Source organism: Hermetia illucens, chromosome 3, assembly GCF_905115235.1.
Source record: "Hermetia illucens chromosome 3, iHerIll2.2.curated.20191125, whole genome shotgun sequence".
Lineage (NCBI taxonomy): Eukaryota > Metazoa > Arthropoda > Insecta > Diptera > Stratiomyidae > Hermetia > Hermetia illucens.
This window is the reverse complement of record NC_051851.1, coordinates 153,371,234-153,388,805: the sequence shown is the minus strand read 5'-3', so window position 1 is coordinate 153,388,805 and position 17,572 is coordinate 153,371,234. Positions and strand designations below refer to the sequence as shown.

Genomic DNA, 17,572 nt, shown 5'->3' with positions numbered 1-17,572 from the left:
TCTCGAAGATGCTGAGTTGTACTCTTGCGAAGCAATTAGTACTGTTATGGTCTGGTTAGAGGTTGCTGGACTGGGACTTACGGAGAAAAAGACGAAAGCGATGCTCATTCCCAAGCACCGTCATATATTTATTTCCAAGCCGGTTATCAAATATTTGGGAGTGACGGTAGATACAAGGCTCAATTTTAATGAGCACGTAGAGTACTCTTGCATAAAAGTTTTTAATACGGGTATGGTTCTAGTAAGAATAATGTTGAATGCTGGAGGGCCGCGGCATACCTGCAGGTTGGTGCCAGTATGGTGAGTTCCTTGCTGTATTCAGTCCCAGTCAGGGGAAAAGCGCTGCATATTTTACGTAACGCACATAAATTGAGTGCGGTATACAGAAAAATAGCCATAAGTGTATGTTCTGACTTCTGGACTGCCTTAGATAATTCAACGTTTGGCATCTCAGGAACTTTGCCGTTAGACATCTTGGTTGACGAATGAGGAACATTCATATATTGCATGTGAAAAAAAAAACCGAAAAAGATAGCTCTATGGCGGCGAGATCATTCAAAAAAAGGGTCGGTGGACCCACAGGTTGCCCCCTGTTGTGCGGGATTACCTGGAGAGAAAGCATGATGGGGTCAATTGTAATCTTATCAAGTTTTCCCAGTTTGTTGTTTAGTGGGGAGTAATGTCCGGAATTGCACCTTAAGATTTTACAACTTATTTTAATTCAGATTCAATAAATGATAGATGAAAACAGAAAAGGGGCCAGTAAACATTGTTATCAAGTGAGCAATCCAAACAAAATATAATATAATATATCAATTTGTATAATACAATTAAAATTAAGAAAAAGAGTTTATAGATATAATTTCTTTACCTGTCGTTTGACTTGGCATATGAAATCTTCTTTCCAATGTAGTTATCGTTGCAATCAGATAAGTGGTTGATATTCCTTGTACGGTTCCCAGCAGACCATAGACTGCCATAAACCATCGAATGTTTGCAAATTTTTGTAACCATTTTGGATGCCAAAATGATAAACCGCAATTGTAACCCTCATTCATCTTTAGTCCTATCGTCTACGATCGAGTGTTCGAGATTAAATCAATTAAATATACTCAATTTGAGTAAATCATAGCTGGAAATAGATAAGAAAAATTGATGTTTTAACGACGGGAAATTTTGATGATTCAAAATATTTATTTATTTCATATATTGGTTTTTATATATTTCTTTTGCAGGATCGCTTAGTAGGATTGATTATTTTGTAAGTTTATAGTTATCTTATTATTTTATTCATTTATTTCTTGTCAATTCTGTGTTTATTTTTGTTCAGCTCAATAAGAATATGGAATTAGTTGTTTTGTCTGAAAAAATACCACATTAACATGATTATATTGCGATTCAAGCAGACAAAAATTTTTTAAATTGATATTTTTGGAATTTTTATCAACATATTTTGAACTGGATTTTCCCGACGAACTTATAGAAAAAATTATATAATTGCCATGCATGCAAATTACATTGTGGCAAATTATTTATTCAGTGGCTTCAAAATGAGGAATCAGCGACCAAGGAGGTGTATTAGTGTCTGGGGTCTTCAGTCCACAAAGGAGGAGGGTCTTTCGGAGCCTATGCACCATATAGTGGCAGCCTCCTGTTTTTTTTTCTTCAGGTTTTTGAAGAAATGATCACTTTCGGCCCCTCGTACTCCACATTTCCAGCCTAAGGTCAGCTTCGGAAAATACTAACCGAGACCTTTCATTTGATACCGCACATGTTTGTGTTTTAGTGAAAAAAAATTACACCCCCTTTTGCATGGCATGGGGAACACAGCCCCCTCTCCCTCCCCCTCCTGAATTCGGCGCAAAATGGTGTAACTCACTGTATGCGTGAGCATTCACAGTTCCCACTTTCCCACCAAGTTTGGTGTCAATCGCCACACCCGTTTCTGAGAAAAATGCGTGGAGAGGGGCCAAGATCCCAGAATTCAGTGGGGATTACTCTGACTGCACTGCCTTTCATGACTTCTTTAAGGTCATGGTGAATGACCATAAAAAGTTGTTTGGTGTACAAAAATTCCAGTATCTGTGTTACTGCCAGAGTTGAATAATTATTTGGCATCTCAGTTTAACTGAAGGAAATTGTACCTACGGCAGCTTAGGATCTCCTGAAAACCAGTTACGAGAAGGAGCAAACGAGAATGCCAAAACAAAGAGCATATGGAATTTATCAACATGTATTATCATAAACAACTCCAGCATAAATCAAGAGAGAGCTGTGCGGTTTTCAAGGTTATCAAGAATCGCAACCGTTGTTCAGCAGTGAAGCGCAAGCACAACTTTTCCAACTGCTGGAAGTTCGATAATTAATGGGAAATCAATCAACGAATAGCACAGGCGGCATGCCCACAAAATACAGAGAAAAATGGTCGCCAAAGTTCTTTAAATTATAGCTGATTCATCGTATCATATCCCTAGGAAAATTGGTGTCTCTTTTGGTGCTCATAATTCAAATAAAATGAACCAACACTTTCGCTCAAAAACATAATGGGCGGCACTTTATCAGGCCTCGTCAATCGATTGATGCTAGAAATAGACACTTCAATGACTGGAAGAACTTGCCCAGGAACGAATTTCCACCCAAGAAAAATGAGAACCTGATACAAACGTCACTATTGTGCTACAACCATTTCTGAAGGATACTGTTTTTTCTTTACGACCAGTAGAAGCCAGGTTCGAACGAAGTTCAGAACTTAACTTATGATAGAATATTTCAAGTTTGACTATATGTGTGAAATTCCGACTGGAGAAATAGTTCATCATCATCAATGGTGCAACAACCGGTACCCGGTCTAGGCCTTAATAAGGAACTCCAGACACCCCGGTTTTGTGCCAAGGTCCACCAATTCGATATCCCTAAAAGCTTTCTGGCGTCCTGACCTACACAATAGTTCCATCTCAGACAGGGTCTGCCTCGTCTTCGCTCTACCATAGATATTGCCCTTATAGACTTTCCGGGCTGGATCGTCCTCATTCATACGGATTAAGTGACCCCACCACCGCAACCTGTTGAGCCAGATTTTATCCACAACTTGACCGGTCGTGATATCGCTCATTGATTTCGTCGTTATGTAGGCTACGGAATCGTCCATCCTTACGTAGGGGGCCAAAAATTCTTCAGAGGATTCCTCTCTCGAACGCGGCCAAGAGTTTGCGAATCTTCTTGCTAAGAACCCAAGTCTCCAAGGAATACATGAGGACTGGCAAGATCCCTGTGAGGAGTGGCCAGATCTCCCATCAGGCGCCACCCCAGCTGGTGGATTGGGGCACACTTATTGATGTGTAAATATGTGTTCATGCACTTTTCTTTTCTGACTGTCCTTGGGCTCGTGTTTGCTCATCTCTGGTGCGCGGACCAAAATGGCTATGGGAAGGATACCCAAAACATAAAACCACCATGGAAGACGACAGAAGGAGGAAACTTACGGTGCAGGGGCTCGCAACCCCAGTACCGGCGGCTTTTGGGAGTGAGCAAGCGGGCTCGCGGTCGTCGATATCCCTCAACCGCAGTGCCTCGGTGGTGGACAACTTGGCGACCTTGGCATATAATGCTACAAGTGACTTGGATCTGGAGAAGGAGGTGTTCAAGCGAAGTACGACCTTACCGAGAACATCAATAACAAGACCAAACAAAGACGAACTAAAGATAGATTTTTGGACAACAAAAACCGTGACCGTACATGTTCAAGATGCTCGACAGCAGGAGGTGCTCCAGAAACAAGGAAGGGATCCATTCAAAAGAAGCTCATCAACTTTGAGATCTCCACCAATGCCAAAGACGATAAAGGATAAAGTACAGGCAAGGTCAATAAACACCAAAACTGAAGGACCATGTAAAAGGAGTAACCCTGCCGGGACTTATAGAGAGCAAAGTCCTGATCTGGAGGAATTACCCTTCACCCAACTTGGGGCAAAAATAGTTGAGCGACCCAAGTGACGCCTAACCGTACGACCATCGAATCCCGGCGAAATAAACGAGTACGTGAAAAAGAGGAAGATCCTTTAAATAATCAGCAGGCGCCTAAGAGAAAACAAGGCGAACAGGACATTCTGAAAACCAACACCAGTAGCTCAGAAGGAGGAAAGCGTACAGCGAATCTAGGAAACTGGACCAGCGTTGCGAAGTCTAAGACGAACGAAAACGATAGATGGACAAAAGTTACCAGTAAAAAAGCGAAACGAAAAGCAAAAGTGCGAACTCGTCCAGATGCAATAGTTATCTCCAGTAAGGGCAATCTGCCCTACGCGGTGATACTCAAAAAGGTCAAAGCTGATCCCGACCAAAAAGATCTGAGCGAGATCTTTCGGACCGGTAGCATGGGTTCCGAAAAGCCAGATCAACCATTGATGCCATCAAATTGGTTACTGGCTTGGCCGAAGATGCAATCCACGGAAAGGGTAGTACCAGCAAATATTGCGTGGTAGTAACTCTGGACGTGAAAAATGCATTCAATTCGGCCAATTGGAATCTAATACGCAAATCCCTAGCGAAGGTTGGTATTCCCGCCTATCTCGCTGCTATCGTCGATAGTTATTTAACTGAAAGGAGGCTTTGGTATGACACCGATGAGGGACTCCGGGAGTAAGTTGTTTCCGCGGGTGTCCCACAGGGCTCCATATTGGGCCCACTACTGTGAAACATCATGTACAACGATGTACTACTTAATCTTCTCCTTCCGGAGGAAGCCACAGTGGTGGGTTACGCTGATAACATAGCACTGGTTGTTGTCTCAAAGCATCTCGAAGATGCAATCAGTGCTATCAAATGCTGATTAGAGAGCTGTGGTCTGACGCTTGCGGAAGAAAAAACAGAAGTGGTCCTCATCATGAAGCGCCGGAAGAGAAATTACGCCTGTGTTAGAATCGGGGATCATATCATCACTTCCAAGCCGATCATCAAATACTTGGGGGTGGTGATAGACAGGAAGCTCAGCTATAAGCAACACGTACAGTATGTTTGTGATAAATCATCCACTGCTAGTATGGCCCTGGCGAGGATGATGCCGAACGTGGGAGGGCCACGGCATACCTCTAGGTTGGTGGGTGGTGACCTCAATCATGCTCTATGCGACCCCAGTTTGGAGCGAGGCGTTGCGGATGTCAGTTAACACTAACAAACTGAATGCAGTCTACAGGAGGACAGCTTTGAGGATATGCTCTGCCTTCAGGACTGTCTCAGATGATGCAGCATTCGTCATCTTTGGAATGATGCCGATTGGCAGATGAGATGGCGAATATATACCATGCGAAGCCAATCGCTCCCTTATTGCAGACGAAGAACGCTGAGAGGGAGAGATCCATAAATAGATGGCAAGAGCGGTGGGAACGCTCGGGAAAGGGTCGGTGGACTCACAGGCTCATTTCTGAAATCAAGGAGTGGTTGGAGAGACAACACGGTGTGATTACAGGTTTACAGGTGTAAATTGGAGACCTCACCCGACTGTCCAAATTGTGGTGGAGTCCCAGAGCATCCAGAGCAGGTATTCTTCCACAGAACGAAATTTGTGGAAGAAAGAAGGAATCTTAGAGGTGCTGGTACCAAAGAATCTGGCGCCGAAAATGCTAGCACATCAAGAGAATTAGGATGCGGTCAACTCCATGATCGCATCTATTCAAGATAAATTGCGAAAGGCAGAGGAAAGGAGAAAAGCGCGGTCACGTGTGAAGAAGAAATGGGATTAAGCTAGGATGAGCTGACTCCGCCCCGTGATGTAATACCTTATGGTGGTTCCGCGGTAAAAATGCCACAAGCTGGTGTGTCCAGACCAGTGTCTTTTGAAGATTTCCACCTCCTCAAAAAAAAAGAAAAGGCTGTCTGCTCGATCTGGATGAAGGTATACTGTACATCTCGGGCTGTTCTTCCCATAATATCAATAGCGTCAGCGTAGGCCAGTAGTTGAGTGGACTTGAAGAGGATGGTGCCTCTCGCATTTATGTCTGCATCGCGGATCACTTTCTCTTGGTCCAAGTTGAAGAAGACGCTTGATAGGACATCCCCTTGTCTTAGACCGTTGTTGATGTTGAATGATCTCGAGAGGGATCCTATTGCTTTTATCTGACCTCGCACAATGGCCAGGGTCAGTCTTATTAATTTCGTTGGGATACCGAATTCTCGGAGGGCCGTGTACCGTTTACCCTGGCTATGCTGTCATAAGCGGATTTAAAGTCGGTGGAAAGATGGTGCAACTGATGTCCATATTCCAACAGTTTTTCCATCGCTTGCCGCAGAGAAATAGTTAGCAAACATTAGTGCTACCTACCACATCACGCTCTGAACAAGAAGCACAAAGTTCCGAAAAACATATTGCTGCATTGGAGGTAGTACAAGTATTTGTAGTCAGCTGATATCAAAAAGATATATAGCCAGATCTGAGTTGCTCCGCGGGATACGGACTTCCAGCCCATTGTGTGGGGGCCAGAAGGGCTAGGCCCAATAAAGTATTGCAGATTGGGTATTATTCCCATTCAGGCCCCTTACACAGTGAGACACAGCATCAGATAACGAAAGTACTCCACGAATTGTAAAAAAACCTTAGGACACGGAAATTCTTCTGATCGAGTAGCGTCTAGCGTGATGACGATTAATTTGGAGAATACGATAAAAACCTTGTAATATATCTCTCAGGGTGAGAGATAATGACTAATCGGTTGGAAAATGAGCCGGTCACGAAGTGAATAATTACATTAAATGCAACAAAATTGGTAGACCGGCTTGGTTGAATTCAGTCTGAAGTAATTAAAAAAATTATCACCTAGTGGTTATGGCTATAGAAACTAGATTAACTTTGGCCCATTTCTTATGATTTGAAGATGATATGGCTGACGTATATCAAAAACTAGCTATTTTTTTTTGTTAAGTGGCAATCTCACCTTGTGATTCCCAAACTCCATTACATCGAGACTTCCAACCACGGTAAATATAAACTTCATGGTTTCTGTGATGCATCAATGGCAGTATTTGTAGCATGGATGGAACAGTGCCCTTAATAGCATCGAAATGCAAGGTAGTACTTTTAAAGATGTAATCGATCACTCGGCCCAAGCAAAGCCCTGTGGTCCCCCTATACAGACTGATATAATGCATTCAATGTGCCTGTGAGGTCCCTAATGACACCTCAGTTTCTTCCTAAGTTGAGTCAACCATCTTAATAGCCTGATTCAGTAACCATTCATATAGATAGTTGCCATTAACCCCTTGGTGAGGCATAGCGCGTCAATCACAATTAAGCGCCATCGCTCGCGGTTACCCGTAATGCGTTTCAGCTCCCACCATGACTTCCCGAAACGCTCGCACTCCCCCTGTTCTGCGCTAAGTGCCCGCAATGCAATTGTCGCCCCTCCTAAAACTGTGACCTATTCACTGCCACTTCCGCCTTCCGCTCACAGTGCGTGTGAGTGACAGTCCTGTGCGCCAACCAAGCTCTTCGTTTGAGATAGTGTCAGGCAAGCGCGCTCCAATGACATGGTGCAGACAGGTATTGACGACAGCTTGGAGCTTTTGGGTAACAGTGGAGTTCTTTGTCCATGTGGTACTCCCATATAACAATACAGGAAGAGCATTAGCACAGAACAGTCTCAACTTGATCTGGGTGATGACATAACTACATTTCTAGATTTTAGACAGGGTCAGACTGAGAACCTTGGTTTTGTTGATTTCTTAGAGCCTATCTAGAGCCATTTAGCCAAAGTGCATTACCCGGTGAGCGAGCAAGCGGACTCCGCTCGGTGCAGCACGTGACGCTTTGCCCCATCATATATCACTCTGTTAATAGTTTCTCTGGAATGCCCCTCATGTGTAGAGCATTCCAGATATACACCCTATTCACGCTATCGAAAGTTTTCTTAAAATCGATGAAGAGCAGGTATAGCAAAGATCTAAACTCTGTGCACCATTCCAAAATGGTCCGTAGGGTGTTGATGTGGTCAATGCAGGAGGATCCCGAACGGAAGCCAGCCTACTCTCTGTCGATCAAGCTTTCGAGATGATCTTTGATGTGTTCCAGAGTTATTTTAGCTTTTATTTTTGCAACGGCAGGAAACACGCAGATACCCCTCCAATAGTCACATTCAAAACAGGTCTCCTTCTTTGGGATCTTGACGATCATCCCTTTCTTCCACTCTCTGGGAAAGGTATCAGATTCCCAAGAGTTATGTACGAATGGAAGGAGCCGATCAACTGTAACTGCAGGTGCAGCGATAAATAACTATGTGGGGAAACTGTCCAGCCCAGCGGCTTTACTCGGTTTGAGTGTATTGATGGCCGAAAAGAATTCTTTTCTACTTGAAGGAACAGTCTGTATCCGCATGTTACACTGACTAGTCATTTCATCCACAAGAAGAGGAATTTCACCGGGTGTGATACGGTTAAGAATCGCGTTGAAGTGTCATTTCCACCTCCAAGAAGTCGACCGTAAACGTCCTTGGCAGGATCATCGAAAGATTTGCGACCACATGGAAGCTCTTTCGTGACGCGGTATACATTCCTGAAATCATTGCCAACTGCGACATCTTGCGCTTCCTTGACCAGTGCAACAGCAAATTCTCTCTTGTCACGGCGTACACTACGCTGCACTTTCCGGGCTTTCGCTCGGTATTGAAGTTCGAGCCCGTCACGCCTTCGGTACGTGGCCGACGACCTGTGTAGCACCCAAGAAAAGAGCACTTTTGATGGAGACCCAATGCTCATTGATATTCTCAGGCGGGTTGCACAGTGTATCTGCCATTCGATCAGCAAGATAGCTCTGTCACTGTCGGCGACAGCTGGGTCATAGAAGCGGTCGATGTTGAATTTAGGGGGTAGCAGCTCCCCACAGCTGCGCGAAGTGGTGGACGCAACACGTAAGTGAAAGTTAGCGATAATCATATGGTAACACCTTTCGACGTCGATGTCAGCGCCTCTCTTGTTACGTACATCTAACAGACAACTCCTAAATCTACTGCTGATCGCGAAGTCGTCGTTGAAACCCAACAGACCTGTGCTGCGTTGGAAGTTATAGAAATCCACGAACCTCCCACCATTATCATTAGGGTCGCCAAGACTGTGTTTCCCCATCCCTTGTTCGAGCAACGTGTTGTCAGATCCCAGATGTCACAAATAATTAAGATTTCGCAAGTTCTTCGATGGTGGTTAGATATTAACGTTTCACCATGACGGAAGGAACATTCCAACACGATTGTCAACAGTATAATATCTGATGAAGTTCCACTTCTTGCTCCTTCAAATAAAAGTAAAATCATCAACGCACTCCAGCGAGCCAATGGTGCTAGGGATGATTGTCTCCTTGATAAACTCTTTATCGCAGTCTCCGCAGAGCTGCTTCTTCTACTCATTTGATAATTCTGAGAGTCTGAGATGAATGCAAGAAGGGGATGGCGGTCAAGATACCGAAGCACTTGAGTGCCATAATTGGACGGAGATGAAAAAATGACTATAAATTTCTCCATTTTGGTAGTCCATGCACGCAATGTGGTGTTGGCAAAGCTATCTCAGTGGAAGAAATTATAGGATAAACGGTTTCATCCAGGGCAGAGGCAACTCGTCAGACGCTGCCTCACCTCTGCCCTGGTAGCAGCGTGACCGTGAGTGGCATCAGATGGAAAACGCTCCTTTATATATTTGGAAAAACACGCCACGCCACGAGTTGCCTCTGCCCTGGAGGAAACCGTTTGTCCTATAATTTTTTAACGCTTGAGTGCCATGTCCCAAACGGGGTATTCGCGGACCAAAGAGACGTGGGAGTCCAACAACAAGTTGTTGTGGACTTAGGATCTCTCACTTATCCTAAACAATTATCTCAGTGGGTTTTCGATATTAGAAGAGTTGAGTGGATTGATGATCAGTTAACGAAGCTCACTATTATATTAGCTGATCGGATCAAAGACAGGTCTGCACGATGCCAAGAAAGATGCCTTCTGAAAACTGTTTGACACACTGTTTGCCCAGAGGGGAAGCGTTTGGGGCACACAAGAAAGGTGGCGAATGTCTAGTCGGTTCTGCAGACACTCACGATCTCGTCAAAGCAGCCGGTTCATCAACGAAATACTTGGCTTTGAAATGACGATGTTCAAATCAAGATTCAGAAGAAGAATTGCCCCTACTATAAGTTTCTTGTCGATAAGACACTGGCCAATTGGTAAATTTACACTAATGCCAACTGGGAAGCAAAGAAAGCGATCGCTTGTTTCCGAGCAGTCTATTACAAAGATCTTTACGATAAACTGGGCACTCCAGATGGCGAGAGATCTGTATCATCATCATCAACGGCGCAAAATCGGTATCCGGTCTAGGCCTGCCTTATTAAGGAACTCTAAGCATCCCGGTTTTGCGCCGAGGTCCACTAATTCGACATCCTTAAAAGCCGCCATCGCTTCATCTTAGGCAGGGTCTGACTCGTCTTCTTTTTCTACCATAGATATTGCCCTTATAGACTTTCCGGGCTGGATCATTCTCATCCATACGGATTAAGTGACCCACCCACCGTAACCTATTGAGCCGGATTTTATCCACAACCGGACGGTCATGGTATCGCTCATAGATTTCGTCATTATGTAGGCTACGGAATCGTCCATCCTCATGTAGGGGCCAAAAATTCTTCAGAGGATTCTTCTCTCGACCGCGGCCAAGAGTTCGCAATTTTTCTTGCTAAGAACCCAAGTTTCCGAGGAATACATGAGGACTGGCAAGATCATAGTCTTGTACAGTAAGAGCTTTGACCCTATGGTGAGACGTTTCGAGCGGAACAGTCTTTGTAAGCTGAAATAGGCTCTGTTGGCTGACAACAACCGTGCGCGGATTTCAACATCGTAGTTGTTATCGGTTGTGATTTTCGACCCTAGATCGGAGAAATTGTCAACGGTCTCAAAGTTGTATTCTCCTATCCTTATTCTTCCTGTTTGACCAGTGCTGTTTGATGTTGTTGGTTGATTCGTCTTCGGTGCTGACGTTGCCACCATATATTTGGTCTTGCCTTCATTGATGTGCAGCCCAAGATCTCGCCTCAATTGCCGCCTGCTCGATCTGGATGAAGGCAGTTTGTACGTCTCGGGTGGTCCTTCCCATGATGTCCATATCGTCAACATAGGCCAGCAGTTTGGTGGACTTAAAGAGGATCGTGCCTCTTGCATTTACATCAGCATCACGGATCACTTTCTCGAGGACCAGGTTAAAGAGGACGCATGATAGGGCATCCCCTTGTCGTAGACCGTTGTTGATGTCGAATGGTCTTGAGAGTGATCCTGTTGCTTTTATCTGGCCTCGCACATTGGTCAGGGTCAGCCTAGTCAGTCTTATTAATTTCGTCGGGATACCGAATTATCTCATGGTCGTGTACAGTTTTACCCTGGTTATGCTATCATTGGCGGCTTTAAAGTCGATGAACAGATGGTGCAACTGTTGTCCATATTCCAACAGTTTTTCCATCGCTTGCCGCAGAGAGAAAATCTGATCTGTTGCTGATTTGCCTGGAGTGAAGCCTCTTTGGTATGGACCAATGATGTTCTGGGCGTATGGGGCTATCCGGCCTAGCAAGATAGCGGAGAATACTTATAGATGGTACTCAGTAATGTGATACCTCTATAATTGCTGCACTGTGTGATATCTCCCTTTTTATGTATAAGACAGATAATGCCTCGTTGCCAATCGTCAGGCATTGATTCACTGTCCCATACCTTGAGCACAAGTTGATGAACCACTTGGTGTAACTGGTCGCCTCCATATTTAACCAATTCGACTGTAATTCCATCGGTTCCTGGCGACTTATGATTTTTTAGCCGATGAATTGCACGGACTGTTTCTCCTAAACTTGGTGGTGACAGTATTTGTCCGCCGTCTTCAGTTGGTGGGACCTCCACCTCGCCGATGTTCTGGTTGTTCAGTAGCTCATCAAAGTACTCAACCCATGGCTCTAATATGCCCATTCTGTCGGAAATCAGATTTCCCTCTTTGTCTCGGCAGGATGAGCATCGAGGTGTATAAGGCTTCATCCTGCTGACTTGTTGGTAAAACTTGCGCGCCTGTTGCGCTTGCTCCCTGTACTATTCGAGTTCACAGACTTGTTGGTTCTCCCAGGCTTCCTTTTTCCGTCTGTGAAGTCGCTTCTCTGCTCGACGGAGTTCGTGATAAGTCTCTGCGCGTGCCCGCGTTCTTTGAGAATGCAACATTACTCGGTATGCGGCATTGTTCCGTTCCGTTGCTCGCTTACATTCATCGTCAAATCAGCCATTCCGACTCCTTTTGCGGCTGGGGTCAAGTATGTTTGTGGCCGTATTTATGATAACGGTGGATGTAAAGACCATTTGTTGATGCTTGATCTCCAGGTCCTCTGTTGACTGCGGTCATTGCGGTATCCATTTCCTTCTTATAGGTGTCGCGGAATGCTGTGTTGTGTATGGCTTCAGTGTTAACTCTCGCCTGATTGTCAGAAGGGATTCGGTTTGTCAAGAACTTCGGAACCACTGACGCAGTACACGCTGTGCGGTTGCTCGTGAAGAAAGCATATGGAGTCAGAAGCATTGACCTTTTCTTATTACATTTCAGGATTTAGAGAAGCCGTTATTTGAGATACAAACGCAACTGGTATGCTCTGCTGCAACACTTAGTGCTAGAGGAATTCATGCAGTAAGTTAAATTGTTCTATGGCGATCCGAAGAGTAAAGTACGAAGTGTGACAGGTATATCAAAACTACTGGGTTTTTTTTTTGGAGTTCATCAAGGAAGCGTCTTCTCCCCACTCTTTGTTCTTATTGTGGATGCTGCTATATGGGACATCCAACGACCAATGCCTTACACATTGCTCTATGTAGCTGATGTTTTCCTAGCCTCTCGCAACAAGGCAACTTGTTGGAAAGTGGAATGATCGCCTGATGTTACACGGGCTAAGACTGAATCTGAATAAAACAGAATATTTAACGACTGACACAAATGAAACAGCCACTATCACTGTCAGTGACAGTGAACTGCGGAGACATGAGCGATTTAAGCATGTCGGATCAATGCTTACAGCCGATGGTGAGCTGCGTTTTGAAATTGCTTGACGCATCAGCACAACTTGGATGAAGCGGCGTTCCATAACTGGCGTTCTTTATATGATAATTGACGTATCAATGAACGTTTTAAATCCTAAATTGTCTGCAGTTTCGTCTCTCCTGTCGTCCTCAATAGTTCTGAGTGTTGGCCGACTATAAAAGATAATGAATGGTGCTTAGCGGTGAATGACATGAAAATGTTGCGTTGGACCAGGAGCGTAAGATGCCATCGTCACATCCTCTCGGCTCCATTCGGATCAGGCATATGATCGAGCTCGAACTCTTCCGAGTTTAGATCTTCGCTTCACCCGCTCTTCATCAATTTAGAGGAGGTTTTCTATAGTATAAACAAGGAGTACTTCTATAATGTTCTAACTAATAGTTTTTACTAGAGCGACTATGATGATGAAAAATAATTGGATTTGGGAAGAGTCGGACCAAAGATAAACCCTAACAAAACCACGGTTCTCAGTCTCCCGGGTGATCGTATTTTTCCTATCTGGATTAGTGGCAGAAAATTGACGGAGTTGAACGATTTGCACATCTGTGAACCGTTATCTCTATCGTTGAAACTATATGTTACTCGACGTAGTAATAGCACTGAATCACATCTGGACCACAGGACCAGTCCCATCAGGGTTGACCCCATACGGAGACGAGGCGAGTCACCACAAGAAGTCGGGCAGAATTCCATATGAGGCGCTTGTGTTTTGCTGGTCATCTAAACTCTTGTATAATCATTTTGTTATTGTTATTGTTAATTCTATCTTTATTATTGTATAATAATTACAAAAGTTATCAAGATTTCCAACAAAATTTCAAGTTTAATAAAGAACTTACAAGCTAGGATGGTGTTTCTCATATTATGTTTACCAACCTCCCATGTCTATATGACAAAATATAATATCACTTGCACCAATAGACAAAATAGTTTCTACTTTATACAATTATCTATACCAATTCACGTACAATCTATAGATTTCCATAGATTTCTGACCGGGCCCATAAATACTATCGTATACATCTATAACTACTTATAATTCGTGGATGCATGCAGCAATTGTAATGAACCCAAGCAAAAGTTTGATATTTGGAATGCTGTAAAATAATATAATAGTTTAATAACATCAGTCATTATGGAACTGTTATGAAATGTTATTTATAATAAACATTGATAGATTGATGAGGTACACCCATTAGTGAGTGTAAAACTTAATTACTTTGTGAGATTTGTCACTGTACGAAGAAGTCGAACTTCGGAAGAATTTAGAATTATTATACGTACCTACAGTCACTCAAAGTGAAAATGATCCACCCATTGAAAATGACTTTAGTCGAGTTAGATTAAAGTATAGTTAATACAAATGAATTTATTTCAACGTAATAATAATTCTTGATATGTTAGTAATAAATACTCAAGATATATTTGAAATTAGTGTATTTTCTTTGCAGTTACTTGTTAATATTTGTCATTGGTCCGAATATGGGGTCAAAGTGAAAATGATCCAGGCAACTTATTCCAATGAACTTGGTACTAAACTTTTGTGATGTACTGTTAAAATGCGTAGCTGTGCAACTGTGCAGTTGACTATAGCCCTTCGCTGAGTGCAGTCATCAGTTACATTTCTATTTCGGCAAGTTTTTCTAGTGAAATGGGTCGACACACGACGTACGAAGAGCAGGAGGTAGTGATCCATCATTTTATGCTTGGAAAAAGTAAAAGAGCGATAGCGAATATTGTTAATAAAAGTCCTTCAACTGTACAACATATAATTGAGCGATTTAGAGAAAATCGCATCGGTAATAAAGTTCGTATAAGTCCTAAAAAGGCTTTTTCCGAGCGTGACGAACGATGGATTTTAAATTTGGTTCGAGACAATCCTAAAATAAGTGCACCAAAAATACGTGTAGAAGTTGAAAAGCATTTAGGTATCAAGGTCTGCGACGAAACAATCCGAATCGTTTTGAGAAATCATGGATTTAACATCAGAGCCCCTCGAATAAAACCGTTAATTAGTCCAAAAAATAAGCAACACCGGCTAGAATTTGCAAATCGTTACTATTCACACGGTCCAGAATTCTGGAACAACGTTATCTTTGCAGATGAGAGCAAATTTAATGTTTTTGGATCCGACGGAAAAGTTCGAGTATGGAGAAAGAAGAATGAAGAGTTAAATTTGAAAAATTTACAAGCGAGCGTAAAACATGGGGGTGGTTCAGTAATGGTTTGGGGTTGCATGGCAGCCAATGGGGTCGGGAATATTTATGTCATAGACGGCAATATGGACAAATTTATGTACCTTCAAATTCTAAAGGACAATTTACATGCCAGTGCCAGAAATTTGGGTCTTGAAGGGAATTTCCAGTTTTACCAAGATAACGACCCCAAACACAAATCGTTTCTCATTCGCGAATGGATGCTCTACAATTGTCCTAAGGTTATCGAAACTCCACCACAATCACCAGATCTGAATGTTATCGAGCATTTGTGGGACTTTCTAGACGATCGAATCAGGCAACATAGAATATCTAGCCGAAATCACTTAAAGCAGGTTATTTTGGAGGAATGGGCAAAAATTCCATCAGAATTCACAAAAAATTTGTTGAGTCAATGCCAAGAAGACTGTCAGCTGTTAGGGTGGCTAAAGGGCTTCATACTAAATATTAATTAGCTAAAAAAAATTTTGAATTTACTTTGTTTTTGCCTTTTTTATTTTAATGGATCATTTTCACTTTGACTAGGAATTATGCATTTTTATGTTTATGTTATTATATTTATAAATGAAATAAATTTTTTATTTTTTACAAACTTAAAAGTAAACGAGTTCATCTTAAGCAACATTTTTTTATTTATAGTAGTTCATGATTTACTTATTTTCAATCAGTACAACACATTTTAACTGCTTTATACCGGGTGGATCATTTTGACTTTGAGTCACTGTATGTACAGGCGACTGTACAGGTAAGTTTTAATTTAAGTTTTTTAACAATTCTTGGAAACCGACATCGTCTTTAGAGTGGCTATATTGTTTGGCAGACGTAATAAATGTTATTTCGAATGATTGATGTTCTGCGGCTGCCCATGCAACAAAAAGAACATAAATGTGATTGCAGTGTTTGCAGATTAAATATGTACGTGAATGAATGTTCGTTAGAATCTTTAACTTCTGATTAAAAAGTACCGAGGATTTGAATTAAACAAATATAATTCTTGACATACTAATCATTGGGCCTTCAAGCGTGTTAGAGCACTTCATTCAAGACCTTAACGAAACATTGCAGTGCCCTGTAAGAGGCAATGGGGCCAGCATTGCTCTTGCCCGTGATTATCTTTTGTTTCAGGCACTGATTCACAGCTGAATCGACTGGTATCCGACATCAGGTCACGATACAAATCCCACTGTCACCGGTGACATTTGAACCGCGACTTTCCATGCGAGAGCTTAGCGCTCTGACCACTAAGTCATTCAGGCACGGAGTTTTGACACTATATCGATTTAAAGTTGGATTGAGTCCATTAAGAATAAAGTGTCCATCCCATTTTTGGTGTATAAACTCCTTGTTGAAGTTCGGTATTAAATGAGTTGAGATTCAAAACTTCTCCAATGGTAATGAAGGAAAAAAGGAAAAGGTGAAGTTGTAACAGTGTGTGAGGTTTTCGCCTGCTAAAACCACCCCACTTTCTTCTCTTTCCACGCGTGTAAAGCATGAAGTAATGCGATTTAAGCGACCAAACCTTTGACTCTTCGCGTTTGCCTGAATCCTCCTTATTACTGCACATATATTTTCGCTCGATTCCAGCATTTCTCCGACAATATCCTTCGGGCTTAGGCTGACTCTTCCTCTCAGAGTAGAATCGTTAGAATATAACATGCTCTGGCTCCTCAGGTGTATCACAGGGCAAAAGGGAAAATCATCTAACTTGAATCGGTACAGCCACTTTCTGTAACCATGATGCTATGGTATGGTATGGTATGGTATGATGGTAATTAATTTCGCCATGTGTTCCCTGGATTCATTCCTCTATACCAGGAATTATTGTGTGTGTTCAGTTGCCCCTCTGTATAGGGTAAAGCAAGCTATTCCGGCCACAAGCGCTAGCAACATGCTGGTATTTACCACTAACTCACAGGTCAATTTAGGTGTCGCTTAAAATTGATCTTCATGTCAGTCATCACCTCCAGATCCTTGACGATCAGTATTCTCCTGTTGTCGGTAGTCAACCGCGCCTCGTAAGTAAAGCTTAACCGTCTTTTTATAGAGCTGATAGTTTCGTTAGTACACGTCGACATTTTCAGGTTGTTCCGCGACCACAACCACAGCCAAGCCATTTGCAAAATCGATTAACTTAGTCTCCTTTGTTGTACTCTTGATAGTATACTACTTAGGTCCTTTCCTTAGGATATCCTTAAGGATATTTTTTAACAAGCAAAGGACCTAAGTAGTATACTATCAAGAGTAGGTCCTTTGCTTGTTAAAAAATATCCTTAAGG

At 42.7% G+C, this 17,572-nt stretch overlaps 1 protein-coding gene across 1 annotated transcript in view; it reads right to left on the bottom strand.

The window, feature by feature from the left end:
• Window positions 1-17,572, bottom strand: part of LOC119652545 (solute carrier organic anion transporter family member 74D-like) — a 58,060-nt gene that overhangs the window by 22,068 nt on the left and 18,420 nt on the right. Inside the window, exon 2 of the mRNA XM_038056749.1 lies at window positions 872-1,132. Within this exon, the coding sequence (XP_037912677.1) occupies window positions 872-1,058 (187 nt within the window). The 5' untranslated portion in view covers window positions 1,059-1,132. The remainder of the gene's footprint in view (window positions 1-871; window positions 1,133-17,572) is intronic.